An 18572-nucleotide genomic window follows, 5' to 3' on the forward strand; every position below is an offset into this window, starting at 1 on the left:
GAAGAAATACCACACACAAACACACACACACACACACACACACACACACACACACACACACACACACACACACACACACACACACACACACACACACACACACACACACACTACAGTACAGAACTCTACTGCGTCCCTTTGTTTCACAATAAATTAACAGAAGTATGAGCTTGATACAGGGCTATATAGTTGATGTAAGGAGCGGAGCGTTGGAATACCCTCTTCCCTGTCTGTTCCCATGTCAGCTACACAAGTTGGAGACCTGCTACATCTCCCTGTAGGACAGCAGAATACATCCTGCGCTAAGGTTTAAGGCCAGAGCAATTGCCCTGGGGTTCGTTTTATCACCAACTCGTTTAGGATTAATTTATTAATTTGTCAACCTCGATCCCACTTCTTCAAAACTCCAGCCCGGCTATAATTAAATGGCATGGCAGTGGTCAATGGCTGCCTAATGCTATCATAAAGGCTTCCAGACCACTTGTTTTGGAATGCCTTTAAAGCAAGTAGCGAGTCTAACTGTTAAAGGGTCACCAGGCAATGACAACAAATCAGACAGAATGAACCATAGCAAATGGGATAGTTCGTTTAGCACGACCGGCGTTTCCGAGCAAATCCCCAGTAGCTGCAGCCTCTCCCAGCCTTTCCCACTGGCAACAAAACGGGGCCCCCGATACCCAATGCAACGCGACGCGTAAAACATATGAAAAGTTGTTCACTCAACGCTCGTCTAATTACTTGAGCTTTGGTCCAAAATAAGAAAGATAACGGTGCTACTGTCAGTATACGATGAAAGACACATAGAAGGCGCAGCACATCACTCACCTCGCCTGTGTTCACGTACGTTCACGTATTCGCTGCGACGTGTTTTCCTTCGTCTTCTCGGTGGCTGCTTGTTTCTCCTGCTCCTCCAGCGCCTCCCTCCCCTCCAGATGCCGAGGAAGCTCCGCGGGGAACGGAGCGACGTTGCACCGGAAGCAGTAGCCCCGCGCCACCCAGGGGAAGGGTCTCCTGCGTTATTACCACGCGTTTCCTTCACTGAACGCTACATAACACAATCATAAGTTCACAAATACATATGGGGACATTTTGTTGGTTTCGAAAAGGAATTTGAACTGTATCTACTATTGTGGAGTAAACGCAGCGGTAACCATTCAAGTCTGTTCATTGTATTAGAATAAATAGTTGTTATTCATCTTGAATTGTTTTGCTTATTATTATTTGTGTCTAAATAAAGTTTACTTCATTTGTTTGTTGTCTCATGCACTGGTTTGCATTTTGTAATCTTTATTGCAGCAACAACAAAAATGTTATAAATTGGACTACATTTTCTTAAAGCAAATTGTAACCTACATTTTATTTTAAGATAGGCCTACATTTTGTATTTTATTCCAGTTGATATCCAAATAAATACCTATGGCTTCAGTCGAAGTGTTCGCGCGCCCGCATCATGTCTACTAAACAATCTTCCGTAGGCTAATGAATTGCAATCAAAAATCTCTGGTTAATCCGTCATTTATTATATGCAATTGTAATCTTTTGACAAGAAACCCAATATCCACTAAGAAAGAGATTGTGACAATCACTAAAAAAAAATAGTTTAATGATTTATGTATCCTCACACATAACCTAGTGGATCGGAATAAATAAAGAAAGAATAACATCGTTAATAGATGTAAAACAAATGATATAATGTATGACTAATGTGGTTATAAACCAGGACTAAAGGCATTTCATTCTTAAGTTTCATTGACCCAAAGAAAGAATAAACTGGAGACTATGGTGGTCGTTTCAGGTTTTTACGCAGAATACTGCATATGCTTAGATTGTCTGATTTGCCGATTCTTTATTTCCTGAACTGTGCTCTTCTGATGGCGTTTCCATTAATTGGCAAAAAATGAGGGCTATATCTATCAACAAATTATTAGACATCTCACTTTGTGAAATGGATTAAAAGCGCTGAAAGGATAAGCCAAAATAATAATCTGTTCAAAGGTATGAAATGTCATTTTTGCCGCTAGGGGTCAGTCAATCAAAACAGTCTATCGGTGGGTCCACTGCATTGACGTGATGGCTGGCATGAGCCTCTTGTTAAAGAAGTAAACTAGATCGCTATTGAAATATATCCATAAATTACCTGTCTCTACTGGATGTCTGATTGTGTTCGTTTCCCTGGTTAGTTAGGGGGTATTGTGATGGGATTATGACCCCATGGAGATGCGAACAAATGGACCATAACCATGAATGCAATTACCAATTCCTCTTGGTTTGAATATTGTTGGAAACAATTGAAACATTTCTGCATTAAAACACCTAAAAATAACCCGACCAATTTATTTGATGAATTATGTTCTGACATAATGTACAAAAAAAATAAAACATTGGCCTAGTTATTTGTTTAGATATTTAAATGCAGAAATGTTACATATTGTGGCAAGCTACGACGAGGAGCGAATGAACTAGAGCCAGAGGGTTATTTAAAGTACAGTACATAAAACGCATGACCCCCGGGGGTTACTTTTATTTTGATACACATAAACCCACTTTAAACACAGAATATACATTTGAACAAAGGTCCTACATCGTCAGTCAGTTTACAATGGTCTGTGTCACGGAACCATGAACCAAAACAACAAAACAATCAGAACACTTTACGCAGTAAAATCCCCTAAACACAAAACTCTTACAGTAAAGACCCTTTGCGCGCTAACCAATATGACGACGCAGCCCCGTGGGTCGCTACAGTGTTTTTCATTTAAATGTTTCAATAACGTGTTAAGTGTTAGTTTGTTTATCTAACAATTAAAACTAGTTTAATTAATGTTTATTTTAGAGCAAAAAATTCAACACCATTTCAATTTATTACATTGCCTCAAATCATAAAAAAGTAGCAGTTTGATAGAAAAGAAAAATAAACTTTTGAATTAGATTGATGAATATAGCTCAATGATCACTATATGAAAATAAATGTCCCTAACTGAAATAATTCTATATAATCAGATTTAACAAAGAGTGAGTGAGTGAGTGAGTGAGTGAGTGAGTGAGTGAGTGAGTGAGTGAGTGAGTGAGTGAGTGAGTGAGTGAGTGAGTGAGTGAGTGAGTGAGTGAGTGAGTGAGTGAGTGAGTGAGTGAGTGAGTGAGTGAGTGAGTGTGTGTCTGTGTGTGTGTCTGTGTGTGTGTGGGCTAACTAGAGCCGACATAGGGACACTGAGGAACCATAGCGGTTCAACCCAAACCCAGGAAAGAGGTTGCCATGTGTGAATGTGGACTTGAAGGTGTGAATGAGCGTCAGTGTGTCTGAGGGCCCTCCTACACCTGGGGACACACTGTAAAAGGACAGGGTGCCAGCAGGTCGGTCCAAATATACTCCTACTCTGTTATTATTAGAGCAGTGGAAGCTTATCCTTGTCCTTATACTGTCGTACCAGGCAGAGAACCGATCACCAAAACAATAAAGACTCCAGGACTGGTCATTGTATCCAAGACAAGTCCCATCACTCTTTCCTTGGTTTGTTATTCCTCTGTACGCCACTCCGATAAAAACCTCCCCTTTCCACTCTACCTCCCAGTAACAGCGGCCAGTCAGACCCTGTCCACACAACACCTGTCTGGAGACATTACACCCCTCCTGCTCCTCAACGTTGGTCACCTTTCTCTGGTCCTCAGAGAGAGAGAGTTCACGGTGGGCTGTGTTTGGGTCCAATGTGAAGTCAGAGGCGTCTGTGGGGTAGAACAATAACCCTAACTGAGTAATCCAGAACAGAAACACAAAGTATAATGATGCTGGAAAATTACTAATATTTGATGACTATTCAAACACATCAAAATGTAAATTATCTACTAAGTCGCAGTCCTAAACATGATTAAGAAGCGATGTATCCATGTTTGGTGGATTGCTCGTGGATACATCAACAGGTAGGCTGGGCATTTATCAGTAAGAGGGAGATGGATGAGGTCAACCGTCATCTCATGTCCCAGTAGGATCTCAATGAATGGACCTCCCCTATGCTATGTGGATGGACTTTTCTATTCGACTAGTCAGTGTGTTGTGTTGAATAAAATTAAACACTGGACTCTTACACTTCCTCAAACCTGATTCCAGCCTCGAGACCTCGCCGTGGTCAACACTGGGGGGAAAACACAGTGAGACCAGCATGGTGTCTTTAAAAACAGTCAATTGAAAATTGCTAGGGATAGCCCGTTGATGTTTGCCAATATGTTCTCTTGATTAGAAAGGTGAACTCCCCTACCTGAGGGTGTCCAGTTTCCAGTGGGGACCCTCCAGTCCAGCAGAGAGCAGTGTCACCCCTGAGTCTCCTGGGTGATTGTAGCTCAGGTCCAGCTCTCTCAGATGGGAGGGGTTGGAGCTCAGGGCTGCGGCCAGAGAAGCACAGCCTTCCTGTGTGAGCAGGCAGCCAGACAACCTACACACACACACACACACACACACACACATACAAGGTATTTAAACCGGCGTTCACCGCAGATTTCATGTGTTCACAATGGCATGCCCTTTTGATGAGAGAACTGCTGATATCGGAGCGCAAATTATACGTGCAATCCACCGGGAGCGATTGATAAGACCACGGCTTGACATCTTGGCATATCGGATTACTTTTTGCTGGAGTGGAGAGATCTAGATTCTCGCGCAAATCTTTAATATATTTAAATAGCCTTACATAGCCAACACTACCAATCGAGGACCTGGCCTCAGTTCACTCCAGACTATTGCATCCACTGGAGAATGTTCCATCGTAGCCGGCGGCTTCATTACAAGCACTAATCCATCTTGATCTGTGAAGTTGATGAATTGTCACTTTTAGGTTTTCTACCCAGTTACCAAAAAAAGAAACATTTGGAATAGTATGCGCTGTGGCAAGCACACGGTTTGCATGTGTTACTTCGAAGGCAAAAAAAATCTAAAATACAAGAAAACACAAAAACCCACATTCAACCAGTGGGGTATGGCCCCTGACTCTCTGAGGAGGTAGGTACCTCCAGGTACCCCATTCTTGCCAGGGCGCCCTGAATTTATGTTTATTAACAGCTCCTCCACCGGGGTCAAGACAATTTGAGGGCCAGATCCAGTCTGCCGACTGTCGGCCTTTTCACGATTGGCTTAAAAAAATGGCTTATTTAAATGTATACCAATACGATGGTGGGAAAAGCTTACCCGTTTGTATGTTTTTTATACTTCGTTTTCGTTTTTTTTGGTCTCCGCCAGGGCTGCGCCTTGTCACCAATCCTGTTTGTGATATACATGGACAGGATATCGAGGCGTAGTCGTGGTGGGGAGGGGTTGCAGTTCGGTGGTCTGAGGATCTCGTCACTGCTTTTTGCAGATGATGTGGTCCTCATTGGATCATCGGCCTGTGACCTTCAGCACTCACTGGATCGGCTGGCGGCCGAGTGTGAAGCGGCTGGGATGAGGATCAGCACCGCTAAATCTGAGGCCATGACTCTTAGCAGGAAACCGGTGGATTGCTTACTCCGGGTAGGAAATGAGTCCTTAGCCCAAGTGAAGGAGTTCAAGTACCTCGGGGTCTTGTTCGCGAGTGAGGGTACTATGGAGCGTGAGATTGGCCGGAGAATCGGAGCAGCGGGGGCGGTATTGCGTTCGCTTTACCGCACCGTTGTAACGAAAAGAGAGCTGAGCCGCAAGGCAAAGCTCTCGATCTACCGGTCGATCTTCGTTCCTATCCTCACCTATGGTCATGAGGGCTGGGTGATGACCGAAAGGACGAGATCGCGGGTACAAGCGGCCGAGATGAGTTTTCTCAGAAGGGTGGCTGGCGTCTCCCTTAGGGATAGGGTGAGAAGCTCAGCCATCCGTGAGGAACTCGGATTAGAGCCGCTGCTCCTTTACTTAGAAAGGAGTCAGCTGAGGTGGTTCGGGCATCTGGTAAGGATGCCCACTGGGCGCCTTCCTTGGGAGGTGTTTCAGGCACGTCCAGTGGGGAGGAGACCTCGGGGAAGACCCAGGACTAGGTGGAGAGATTATATCTCAACACTGGCCTGGGAACGCCTCGGGATCCCCCCGTCAGAGCTGGTCAATGTGGCCCGGGAAAGGGAAGTCTGGGGCCCCCTGCTTGAGCTGCTCCCCCCGCGACCCGACCCCGGATAAGCGGATGACGATGACGATGAGGTTTTTATACTTGATCCGCTGACCGCTTGGAAGCAATCGGAGTACATCTTTTTTTAGAAGAAAGGGGTTATGTGGTAGGATCTTTAAGAATGCTTAACTGGGATATTTATATATTCATGGCTCAAATATTAATGATCATGCTTTTGACGTGTAACTAACGCATTTACGCGGTCAGCGATCCGCTGCCAGGCTTTGGTTCTCCGGGTTGCAGAGGCTTTAGCGTTCCCTTTTCTTGTGATAATGTCCTTCTCCTCGTCATAGCTCTCCAGGAGAACCTGGAGTTCCATTTCATTGAAATAAGCGGCCCGTTTCGCCATATCGAGCAGGGTTTCCATGATCCATACATCACGTCTTTTTAGGTTTGGCGTGGACGCGCACAACCTTGTGTTAACCAACCCCGAGTTGATTGAACTAATGCATAACCGCTGCTGTGGAACCGAAAACTCTGGGTTGGTCGGCACAGGGTCAATCAACCTAGAGTTCAGCGTTAACTCAGTGTTTGTTAAACCTCCGTTCGTGGAACACCCCACTGATCTGTTGGGTGAAACTGACCTGAGAGTTTCCAGTCTACATTGTGGACTCCCCAGTCCAGCAGAGAGTAGTATTACTCCTGAATCCTGCAGATCATTGGTACTCAGGTCCACCTCTCTCAGACTAGAGGACTCAGAGCTGAGAACCGAGGCCAGAGCTTCACAACATCTCTCTGACAGATTACAGCTGATCAGCCTAAAAATAATCCAAACATATTTTAAAACATTTTAGAAAAACAAATATTTTTTAAACATCGATGCTGTAAAATGAAGCTGCTGGCAGGTAGTTGTGTGTCGTAGGAATGTTTTAGAATTGTTTTTAAATGTATCATACTCATGCATAGGTTTGTGTAGAATGGGTTTAACATAAAAAATATTATTGTATACTAGATATGACATCATTCTTTTAAAGATTACTTCAAATTGTTGTTGGGGATCATAAATGAGAATGTATTAACCAACTGATTAAGAATATACTTACATAACTCTTTTCTCATTGATTAAAACTGACCTGAGAGTTTCCAGTGTACAGTGTGGACTCCCCAGTCCAGCAGAGAGCAGTATTACTCCTGAATCCTGCAGATCATTGTTACTAAGGTCCAGTACTCTCAGTCTAGAGGAGTTGGAGCTGAGAACTGAGGCCAGAGCTCTACAGCTTCTCTCTGATAGATGACTGCCATTCAGCCTTTAAACAAAATATTTTAAAAAAATGACTTACATAGAATTGAATTCAATCAATCTAATACCAAAATGTAGACACATTGAGTGTCAAAATAAAAGATAAACAATAGATGTCCAATTTAAATATTAAACAAAATTCTGCTTAAACTGCAGCTAAAAGTCTACTATTTTAAGAAGAAGCTATGGTTATACTGTACAACCTACAGGGAACTCAGTAACATAATAAAGTATAAGAATACAGGTTATATTGTGTATGCAAGATGTTAAAATACAATTATATCTCAGGATTAAAATTGAAGAGGAAACTATTAAATGATTATATTGGACAAAATAAATCGTAGATTAATCTATTAATATATCATTGGCCTTGAAATGCAATTCTTTGCTCATCGAAAAATCCTGGTGTAAAGTCTCAACACTTATTTGGAACAATTGATTTACTTTTATCTAAAGTAAGGGGAAGTCGAATATTAAAAGAAGTAACAATTATTAACATAATTAAAAAAAATATATATATATTTCTATTCAGAACTTTATTCATTGAGTGAAACTGACCTGAGAGTTTCCAGTCTACATTGTGGACTCCCCAGTCCAGCAGAGAGCAGCTTCACTCCTGAATCCTGAAGATCATTGGCACTAAGGTCCAGCTCTCTCAGACTAGAGGAGTTGAGAACTGAGGCCAAAGCTTCACAGCATCCCTCTGACAGATTACAGCCGATCAGCCTTAAAACAACAGATTTCCAGTATTGTTATTGCTATTGTTTGTTGATATCAATGTATTTTGGAGCATGTTATATAATATATTGACTGTGGACATACAAAGATGTTTTGGAGGCTTTGACCACTGGCAGCAGTCTCAGAAGACCCTGCTCTGAAGCAGTGTATTTCTTCAGGTCAAACACGTCCAGCTCCTCTTCTGATGACAGTAAGATGAAGACCAGAGCTGACCACTGAGCAGGGGAGAGAGTAGTTCTGGAGAGTCTTCCTGATGCCAGGTATTGTTGGATCTCCTCCACTAGAGATTGGTCGTTCAGCTCATTCAGACAGTGGAACAGGTTGATACATCTCTCTGGAGAGGGATCTTCACTTATTTTCTTCTTAATGTACACAACTGTTTCCTGATTGCTCCGCAGGCAGATTTCTGTGTGATCCAGCAGGCCTTGTAGGAGAATCAGATTTTCCTCCATAGAGAGGCCCAGGAGGAAGCGGAGGAACAAGTCCAGGTGTCCGTTCTCACTCTCGGAGGCCTTGTCCACAGCACTCTGGTGTAGGAGTTGGACCCCATATTCCTTGCTAAGTTCAGAAGATCCTGTAAACTGATTTATACCAGAGCTGATGATGGAATGTAAGACATGAACCGCCGCCAGAAACTCCTGAATGCTCAGATGGACAAAGCAGAAGACCTTCTCATTGTCCAGTCCACACTCCTCCTTAAAGATCTCGGTGAACATTCCTGAGTACTGTGAGGCGGCTTTGATATCAATGCCACACTTTGCCAGATCTGCCTCGTAGAAGATCAGGTTGCCTTTCTCCAGCTGGTTAAAAGCCAATTTCCCCAGAGACAAAATGGTCTGCCTACTCTCTGGTGTCCAGGGTGGATATGTTTCAGCCCTTCCATGATACTTCATGCCCATCCGTATGGACTGAACCCTCAGGAAGAGGATGTACATCCCAGTCAGGGTCTTGGGCATCTCTTCTCTTCTCTTGCATGTGGTCAAGATGTGCTCCAGAACTGAAGCAGTGATCCAGCAGAAGAGTGGGATGTGACACATGATTTGGAGGCTTCGTGACGCTTCGACATGGGAGATGATTGTGCTGGCCAGCGTCCCTTCTCCGAATCTTTTCCTGAAGTAATCCTCCTTTTTTGGGTTGGTGAAACCTCTCACCTCTATCATCCTGTCAACACAGATAGCAGGGATCTGATTGGCTGCCGCAGGGCGCGTGGTTATCCAGATGCAGGCGGAGGGAAGCAGGTTGCCTCGGATTAGGTTAGTCAGCAGCACACCGAGCGAGGAAGACTTGTTGACATCGGTACAGATTTCGTTCTGGAAGTCCAGAGGAAGTCGCCACTCATCCAGACCATCCAAGATGAAGATAACTTTGTATAGGTCGTAGCTGCAGATTCCTGCTCTTTTAGTTTCAATGAATAGGTGATGAAGAAGCTCCACCAAGCTAAACTCTTTCTCTCTCAGTAAATTTAGCTCTCTGAAAGTGAAGTGAAATATGAAGTCTATGTCGGTGTTGCCATTGCCTTCTGCCCAGTCCAGTGTGTACTTTTGTGTTAAGAAGGTTTTACCAATGCCTGCCACTCCAGTTGTAATTATTGTTCTGATTGGATGATCTTTCCCAGGTAAGCGTTTAAAGATGTCTTCACATTTGATTGTTTTTTCACCCTTTACTGACTCCCGGAAAGCTTTTTCAATCATTCTGACTTCATGTTCCTTGTTGACCTCTCCATTGACTCCCTCGGTGACAAAGAGCTCTGTGTAGATCAGATTGAGCTTTGATGGCTGACCTGCTTCAGCGATTCCCTCATACACATGCTGGAACCTCTCCTTCAGGTGAGTCTTGAGCTCATGCTGGCACACGGCAGAAATATTTACTGAACGTAAAGACAACAGAAAGCATATAATTAGTTTTTTATGAATTTCGGTTGATAATGGGTTCCAGACTTGACATCCCTTTTTGCAGTTGCAATGAGCTTTACTTTATTTGTGGAAACCAACCATTCACCTGACCATATGATGAAGAAGTGTGTACAAATTCAACAAATATGCATAGCCTCAAAGACAAATGGTTGAAGCAAGGCGGACATTTGAAAAAGACAAGTGAATTGCTCATCTCGTATTTTCCCAGTGTAGTTAAATAAATAAGAGTCTCTTACAGCTCTGCAGAGCGCTGGCAAGCCTCCTGTGCTCCTCTTCCTCACTCCCCAAGGCCTCCTCGTCCTCCTGTTTCCTGGCAGAAAAACAAAGTGAACGCAGCTGTCAATACTGCAACCACCCCTGGGGATGTTTGGCGGAACGGCGCAGTTCTGTTGTGTTTCTCTGCTCTGATGACGAGGGAAGACGCGTCTACAATAAGAACTCTTATCTCTCTCCTGACTGGTTGGGTCTGATCAGTAGACTGATAATAACCAACTTTTTTCTTTTCAGCAGCTTCAGAATACATACTTTTCACTGGAGGGGCGTCTGTCTTGCAAGTTGGGAGGAAAATGAATAGATCTCTCACTCTTCATGGAGACGCAGCTGGGTACAGGTGAGGCTGTGCTCACATGCTGCTCTTGGCTGTAACACAACACACACACACGCGCACACACACACACACACACACACACACACACACACACACACACACACACACACACACACACACACACACACACACACACACACACTCACACACACACACACACACACACACACACACACACACACACACACACCTTAAACACTGTATAAAGATGTTAAGACAGTCACAGACAGTAGGAAATCCTCTTCTTACCTCTCAGTTTGGCCCTGGCGGCCATGTTCTCCAGACACATTGATTTTAGAGGTATGACCCCCCTCTTCTCTCTCCTCATTCATAGCAGATTCGAGACCTTTATATAAACACAACGTATTACAAGCTATAGTCATTCAGTGTTCATTCAGGTTAGTTTTTGTTCCATAAAGAAGCTCTCATGGAAACGTGTGAATGCAGACAGTCGACAGACAACACTGAGGGCTTGATTGTGAAACAAGCTTGCTATACCCCAGGTTGACCCCTAGGGGGCACCCTGAACATTCTGTTTTTCCCATCAACCGGGTAATTGAATTGCATTCGATTTTGAAGATACAATATATCTAAGTTCAAATTGGGCAACTGATGTGCTGCTAAGAGAGTTTATAACTGTGGCTAATTATTAACTATTGTCGTTAATTAGGCTTTTACATGTACAGTATAATTTTAATATATTGCTTTCAGTTTCATAAAAAAACACAACAAACTACAGATAGGCTAGTACAATAAATACCCCCACAATATAGCAATACACATAAACAAATAGTTGACAGTAAGGGTACAATTTGCTAAAGAAATGTATAGCTCTGGTTTGCGTTTAGCCAGCCCCTAACATTTGTTGTAAAATAGTTCATAACTGGAGTTCCAGAGTTGACAGCACGTCATGGAGAAAGACGCTTTTCCAAATTTAGATCTACCATGTGGTATTTACAGTAGCAATGAGCTTTACTTTATTCGTTGAAACAAACAGTTCACCTCACCATATGATGAGAAAGTATGTCAAAATCAAATAATACACTGCATGTATAGCGCCCAAGACAAATGGTTGAAGGCTGACAATTGAAATAGACAGGTGAATTGCCCATCCGTTGACAGAATAAGTGGCCCTATACCTACAGGCATTGTTCAGTGTAGTTTCAAACAAGGAGTCTCCACAGCTCTGCAGAGCGATGGCAAGCCTCCTGGGCTCCTCTTCCTCACTCCGCACGGCCTCCTCCTCCTCCTGTTTCCTGGCAGAAAAAAACAATGTAAACGCAACTGTCAAGTATGCAATGCTACCACCCCTGATGATGTTTGGAGGGACGGTGCAGTTCTGTTGTGTTTCTCTGCTCTGATGACGAGGGAAGAGTTTGAAACGTCTACAATCAGAACTCTTATCTCTCTCCTGACTGGTTGGGTCTGATCAGTAGACTGATAATAACCAACTTTTTTCTTTTCAGCAGCTTTGGAATACATACTTTTCACTGGAGGGGCGTCTGTCTTGCAAGTTGGGAGGACAATGAATAGATCTCTCACTCGTCATGGAGACGCAGCTGGGTACAGGTGAGGCTGGTCTCACGTGCTGCTCTGGGCTGTAACGCAACACACACACACACACACACACACACACACACACACACACACACACACACACACACACACACACACACACACACACACACACACACACACACACACACACACACACACACACACACACACACACACACACACAGCTTGTACTCAGACTATTAACAACTTGATGGCATAGCACTGAAGAGATAGACAACAGTCACAGACAGTAGGAAATCCTCTTCTTACCTCTTAGTTTGGCCCTGGCGGCCATGTTCTCCAGACACATTGATTTTAGAGGTGTGACCCCCCTCTTCTCTCTCCTCATTCATAGTCGATTCTGACCTTTATATAAACACAACGTATTACAAGCTATAGTCATTCAGTGTTCATTCAGGTTAGTTTTTGCTCCATAAAGAAGCGTGTGATTACAGACAGTGGACAGAAAAGGGGCTTGAGGGCTTGATTGTGAAACATGCTTGCTGTACGGCAGGGTGACCCCTAGGGGGCACTCTGCAGCTTAAGCAGGACACATGATGAGGCGCAAAGGAAGACACTGACCAAATTGTACCTTAACTTTTCTGATTACGTTTCTACAGAATAGGATTAGTGCCAAATGTGATATTTTTCAGAGTTCTTAATTTAACATCGGAATTCTGATATTAAAGACAGTATTATGGGTAGGCTACCTGTAAGGAACCAAAGTAGATGAGAGTCACTTTGCACCGGACAGAATGGGTACCACGCCCTGACCCACGGACGGTAGGGAAGAGGGTTAGGGCCACATCTGCATATTTTTAAAGTTAGAACTCTTTTTATTCTGACTTTGAAGTCAGAACTACAAAAAAACTCCTAAACTTTTTCCGTAAGTTTCTGATTAACTGATTCAATTCCTTAAATTGTTCCATGGGACAATGTTATTTAACAGTTTTTCAATTAAACAAAAAATGTTTATAGCTGTGGCTTACTTGCTAACCTTTGTCCCCAGTTGGGCATTGACATGTACTGTGTAATTAAAGTATACTGCTTTCAGTATCACGAAACCACTAATTATTAACTATTGTCCCTAATTAGGCTTTTACATCTACAGTATAATTAAAATATATTGCTTTCAGTTTCATAAAACCACAATAAACCACAGATAGGCAAGTAAAATAAAATACACCACCATATAGGGCCTAGCAATAAACAAATAGTTGACAGTAAGAGTACAATTTGTTAAAAATTGGTACAGCTCTGGTTTGCGGTTAGCCAGTACCTAACATTTATTAAAAAAAATAGTAAATAACTGGAATTAATTTGATTTCGGTTGGTAATGTGTTCCACACAACATGGTGTTTCACCACGTAAGCCGATTGTCCAAATGTAGCTCTACCATGTTGTATTTACAGTAGCAATGAGCTTTACTTTATTCATTGAAACAAACAATTCACCTCACCATACGATGAGGAAGTATGTCAAAATCCTAAATAAATGTAAAGCGCCCAAGTCAAAAGTTTGAAGGCTGACATTTGAAATAGACAGGTGAATTGCCCATCCGTTTACAGAATAAGAGTCCCTTACGTACAAGTGAGTGTGTTTTTCAGTGTAGTTTCAAAATAAGAGTATCTCACAGCTCTGCAGAGTGCTGGCTTGCCTTCTGTTCTCCTCTTCCAAATTCCCCACGGCCTCCACGTCCTCATGTTTCCTGGCAACAATGAATACAGCTTCTTGTGTTTCAACAGCTTGAGACACAAGGGTACACACACACACACACACACACACACACACACACACACACACACACAAACACACACACATACAAGATAACAGAAACACACACACACACACACAAATACACACAATACACATATGTATGGTTTCCTTACCTTCTTTTCCATGTCAAAAGGGATGTAAATCAAGGGCATTTACAAAACAATAGTCACGCTAAGTATCCTGAAGAAAATGAAGTGTCAAGTGTCAAAATCTCGAACGTTGCTCCCATGGCTCCAGCTCTCTGAAGAAATAAAAGGCAAAGTGAGGAATAACATCATCGACCGAGAACCAACATGCCAATCTGTTTAAAGTCCGCGTTCCACCCAATCTAGCATCGAGAACCGTTTTACAACGAGGACACCGAAGTCCAAAGTGTGCAACTAACTGACAATGCTGACCTCATTAAAAATGTGTGTAGGATGACAAGCAAATGTTCAATGACTGCTGTTAAGTGTTTGAGATATAGAAGTCATGTGGTTCTTATTGTGACACGATTGTTAACAGTACATTCTAGTGGTAAGCTGAACATTCTGGGATCAAATTGAGAAGTGGATGTCAAGAATCTGCATTTGTGAGTTGGCGTTCACACCAAAGATATGCCTCTTTTGAAGTATTGAAAATATAAGATACCCAATGGGTTGACATATTATTTCATCCTCACTGGTTTATAAGAAGTTAATTTTGCAAAATTGGAAAAATAAAGAAGCTCCATCCCTTGAATTGTAGGGGCCCTATCTTGCATCCGGCGCAATTGACTTAATCACTGGCGCATGTGTCGTTGCTAGTTTGCAACTGGCGCAGAGCGTTCTTTTCCCTCCTGCGCCACGCGTCGGTAAATTAGGGAATGATCTTGCGCCCCAAGGGGCGGTTCGGCGAAAGGAGGAGGCGTGTTCTGGCGCAAACATTCCCTGGTGCTATTTTGCAGTTTCAGAAACCACTTGCGCCACAAACCAGGAAATACTTGGTTTAAAGACAGTGGCGCGTTGTTCAGATGTTATTATAAGGGCGCATACATAATGTAGCTTGTGGACCTCGCGCATACACTTTGCTTCTCTCATCTACCTAGCCACACATTCTTGGGAAATTATTTGGGAAAGAAAAGCTGATACAGTGGTAAAAAGTTGTACTTTTAAATCAATGCATCTGCAAACACCGTACAGCAAACATATATTTCCTTGACACAGGCATCGTGTACATGCCCATAACTTTTAGGATTGATGAAAACTTGATTGAGAATTTTTTTTACCACGAGTGAGTGTTACAAAGAATGAATGAATGCGGGCGTGCGTGTGTGTATGTGTAAAATAATTAATGAATGCGGGTGCGCGTGTCTGCGTCCATCTGTTTAAACACACACAAACTAAACACGTAACACATAATACAGGCCATGGCAATATACAGTATATTAACGGGGGGACACATGCATATTAGGAACACAAGTCGATAACTATAATGCATACAATACTGATAAGAAACGATGTTTATAATGTATTGCGTATATCATAAAGAGAACCACAGTTACCGCATATCATATGTTAGATCATATACATTTTCTTTGCCGAAATGTATTTGAGGACTCAGTATTTCTGAAGTTGTGGAAGAAAACCTTATTCCATGTATGAATTCGGCCATATTGTTTGGCCATAAACTGAGCCATTTGAAGTTTGAAATTCATGTGCATCTGTCTCATCGGAGACTGGAGACGCGACTGGAGATATCAACTCGTCAGATTCAAATGTGCTCATGGCTCTTAAAGGGAATGGGAGCTGGCACTCTCATTGGTTTATTGCACGTTACACCCAAACCACACCTACGGGTAATTAGGCTACTTCAGACCAATCCTTTTTCGATTTGCGCCGGGCGCAAGAGTCATTTTTTGCGCCGGTAAAATAGTGACATCTCCATAGAACCGCCCACAAAGCTACGTGCGCTTGGCGCCTCTCACTTGCGTTTCAGACCGTTAAAATAAGGCTGAGAACAGCAGGAGTATGAATGTAGGCGACAAAATATAAAAAGTTCCCAAGATCAAAGTCATGATCTGGTCATATGCTTATGAGTTTGTATTGTTAAAAAAAAAGAAAAAAAAGTAAGCTGAACATTTGGCCCGTTTAAGGGTTGTATTGTCTGGATTGTTCAAGGTGGTGTTGACAGAGCTGGGAGTTTTTAAGTGTTATAGAGGTGTGGTTGTTAAAGGTGGTCACAGAGCTTGGGATATTGCCCTGTGAGTATAGCTCATAATCATCATAGTCCTTAGCAAGACATGTCTGAGTTCCTGCCTGGCATAAGAGTTCATGCCTGGTCTCCCATCTCTTCTGCCAGGGTTGGGCAGGCGGGTTTGGTTGGTCTTTCATAAACTTCCCAGCACGAGTCATCGGGACGTGTCTCATGGTACCTGGGGCCAGGGCTTATGGTGTGTTCCTCAATCCTCGGACGCCCACTTTCCGAGTTGCCAGTTGACGTCACTTCCGGTCTCGGAGCATTCATAGCGTTCCTGTTCTTCTTTGTGATTTTGGCATGAAATTGGCTAGTCGTTGTTTATTGTTTGCTAAATTAGCCTCTTTAGCAAACCAGCCCAAAAATAAACAACACAACTCAACATTGTATTGCACGCACAGCAAGACCATGCAATGTATAAATTGGTGACCGGCATAAAGTAGCAATGTAATCAAGTGTGCAAGAGCATTTAAAATCGACATTAAAATGACCTACGTGGTACAAATGCAAAAAAAAAAAATCTCTTCTCGGGCGCAGCCTTTTTCTTCGAGAGCGTCATCACTGCTCTCGGTCTACTCTCAGATTTTCGAAAGATGAAGACAAAAAGCGGGCGTGCCTTCGAGAAATGCTTCGAGAAAGCTGGGAGATCTTCGACAACATAGTGCGTGTGTGTGGATGTGTGGCTGTGTCTGTCTAGCAATGAACTTCTAACATTATCCACAGTTAGACAATAGATGTAGGCTGCTTCTGATATCATCTCATTGTGGTTCAGTTACTAAGAAAAACAGAAGTTGGAATATAAGGGAAACAGCGGTTGAATGGCCAATTGTGAGGTCAGGTTACTTGAAGGGAAACAGGTGTGTCAAACTCCTGTGTGAAAGAGACTATTGATGAGCTGCAACAAAAGGCACTGGAAACAGCCGCGGCTGTGTATCAGTTGATCCTGCTTCTGATTGTAAAGAACATGTACAATACATGCAAACAGGTCCCTAATAATGCAAATCACTGGGTCTGCCCAGTGGCGCAAAAAGTGGGTATGCATGCACTATATGCGGCGCATAGGGGTGCCGCACCAGAGGGGGCGCCAAAGCGATGGAAGTAAAAAAAATTGAGTTGGCATTTTCTGTTTTTAACAGCTTTTGTGTACATGATATGATGATCAATAACAGAGGAACGCCACTGATAAGGCCCTCCTCCGCACACGGCGCTCCAGTGGGCGCCCCCTCGACCACGCCCTGGAGGCGAGCGCCAGGGTGTCTTCATTTGAACAGTATTGTCATCTGATGACACGTACCTCAATATGGAGAGGCAGAGAAGAAAGCCCTTAGGGTCACAACATAGAAAAAGAAAGATTGGGAAGGAGAAAGGGTGCGCAGGGATAAGAAAGCTTTTCAAAGTGGTTGAAAGTCGTTTTTATGTGTATGTGTATCAAGAGGAGGCTTGTAAATATTCAGGTTAGCTAAATCTCCTAGTAAAACAACAGGTTACTGTTGTCTTGCAACTGTGTACTGATCAGAATGGAGCCTACAATATAACGGATCATAACAAGAAAAATTAAGGAACTTGTTTGTGGTTATTTTGTTTTAGTTCAACCTCTATGCAAGTCTTTTGCCGCTTTTCCACTGCATGGTACCAGCTCGACACGACTCGACTCAGCTCGCATTTGTTGCGTTTCCACCGCGAAAACATGGTATCTGGTACCTGAAGTGGCTGCTTTTTCTAGTACCGCCTCGCTCTAGGTTCCAAGCGAGCTGAGCCGATGCTAAAAGGTGACGTCGGCAGACGGCCGGCCACTGATTGGCCAGAGAGTGTGACGAAGTCACGAGAGCGACATGGCAACCATGCTGGTAACAGCCATAGCAGCGCCGCAGCCAACATATTCCACTTCTTCAACATGCCAGCTAATAATACGAACACGAATACCATCGCATCGATGTTCTCCATTGTTGTTATGTGGGTTCTGTCCATGTGTGGGTTACGTAGGTGTTGTTTGCGTCGCGTACAAAAATACGTCACGGCCCTTTCGCGCAGCCGACCCCGTCCACGTCCCGGAGGTACTATTTGCGGTGGAAAAGGACCCGCGCTGCTACCGTGTCGAGTCGTGTCGAGTCGTGTCGTGTCGAGTCGAGCTACATGTGCGGTGGAAAAGCGGCATTTGTTTTATGTCAATTGACCCAGTAAAAACGGTTTGGTGAAGCTAGAGTTGCTGACACGCGCCTTGTGGTGGGTTATAATAACTGGCAGTGTCTTTCAAAGATACTGAAGCACCATGAAACAAGTGGTTACCACATCAATGCTTATCTGATGTGGAAAGAATTGGCATCCCGCTTATGCCTAGGTAAAACTATTGATAGCGAATTGCAGAGAGCCTGTTGACTCGAGTGATCGACTGCATACTCTTCCTTGCAGAAAGA

The 18572-nt window shown here is 43.3% G+C and overlaps 1 protein-coding gene and 1 long non-coding RNA gene across 2 annotated transcripts; one reads left to right on the forward strand and one right to left on the reverse strand.

Moving 5' to 3' along the window:
• Nucleotides 1-2492: 2492 nt before the first annotated feature.
• LOC132454588 (NACHT, LRR and PYD domains-containing protein 3-like) lies at nt 2493-14394 on the reverse strand. Its single transcript, XM_060048057.1, has 15 exons — nt 14058-14394; nt 13803-13876; nt 12439-12534; nt 12096-12209; nt 11755-11867; nt 10861-10957; nt 10530-10643; nt 10241-10314; nt 8176-9958; nt 7912-8079; nt 7187-7360; nt 6698-6871; nt 4251-4424; nt 4081-4127; nt 2493-3720 (listed from the first exon to the last, which is right to left on the reverse strand). The coding sequence occupies exons 3-15, from the start codon at nt 12519-12521 to the stop codon at nt 3188-3190; spliced, it is 3648 nt and encodes a 1215-aa protein (XP_059904040.1). The 5' UTR covers nt 12522-12534; nt 13803-13876; nt 14058-14394; the 3' UTR covers nt 2493-3187.
• Nucleotides 5023-6265, forward strand: LOC132454609 (uncharacterized). The gene is made up of 2 exons (XR_009524957.1): nt 5023-5197; nt 6146-6265. It is a non-coding gene; the product is annotated as an uncharacterized LOC132454609 (long non-coding RNA).
• Nucleotides 14395-18572: the final 4178 nt, after the last annotated feature.

The sequence above is a fragment of the Gadus macrocephalus genome, chromosome 3 (assembly GCF_031168955.1).
Source record: "Gadus macrocephalus chromosome 3, ASM3116895v1".
In the NCBI taxonomy this organism is placed as follows: domain Eukaryota; kingdom Metazoa; phylum Chordata; class Actinopteri; order Gadiformes; family Gadidae; genus Gadus; species Gadus macrocephalus.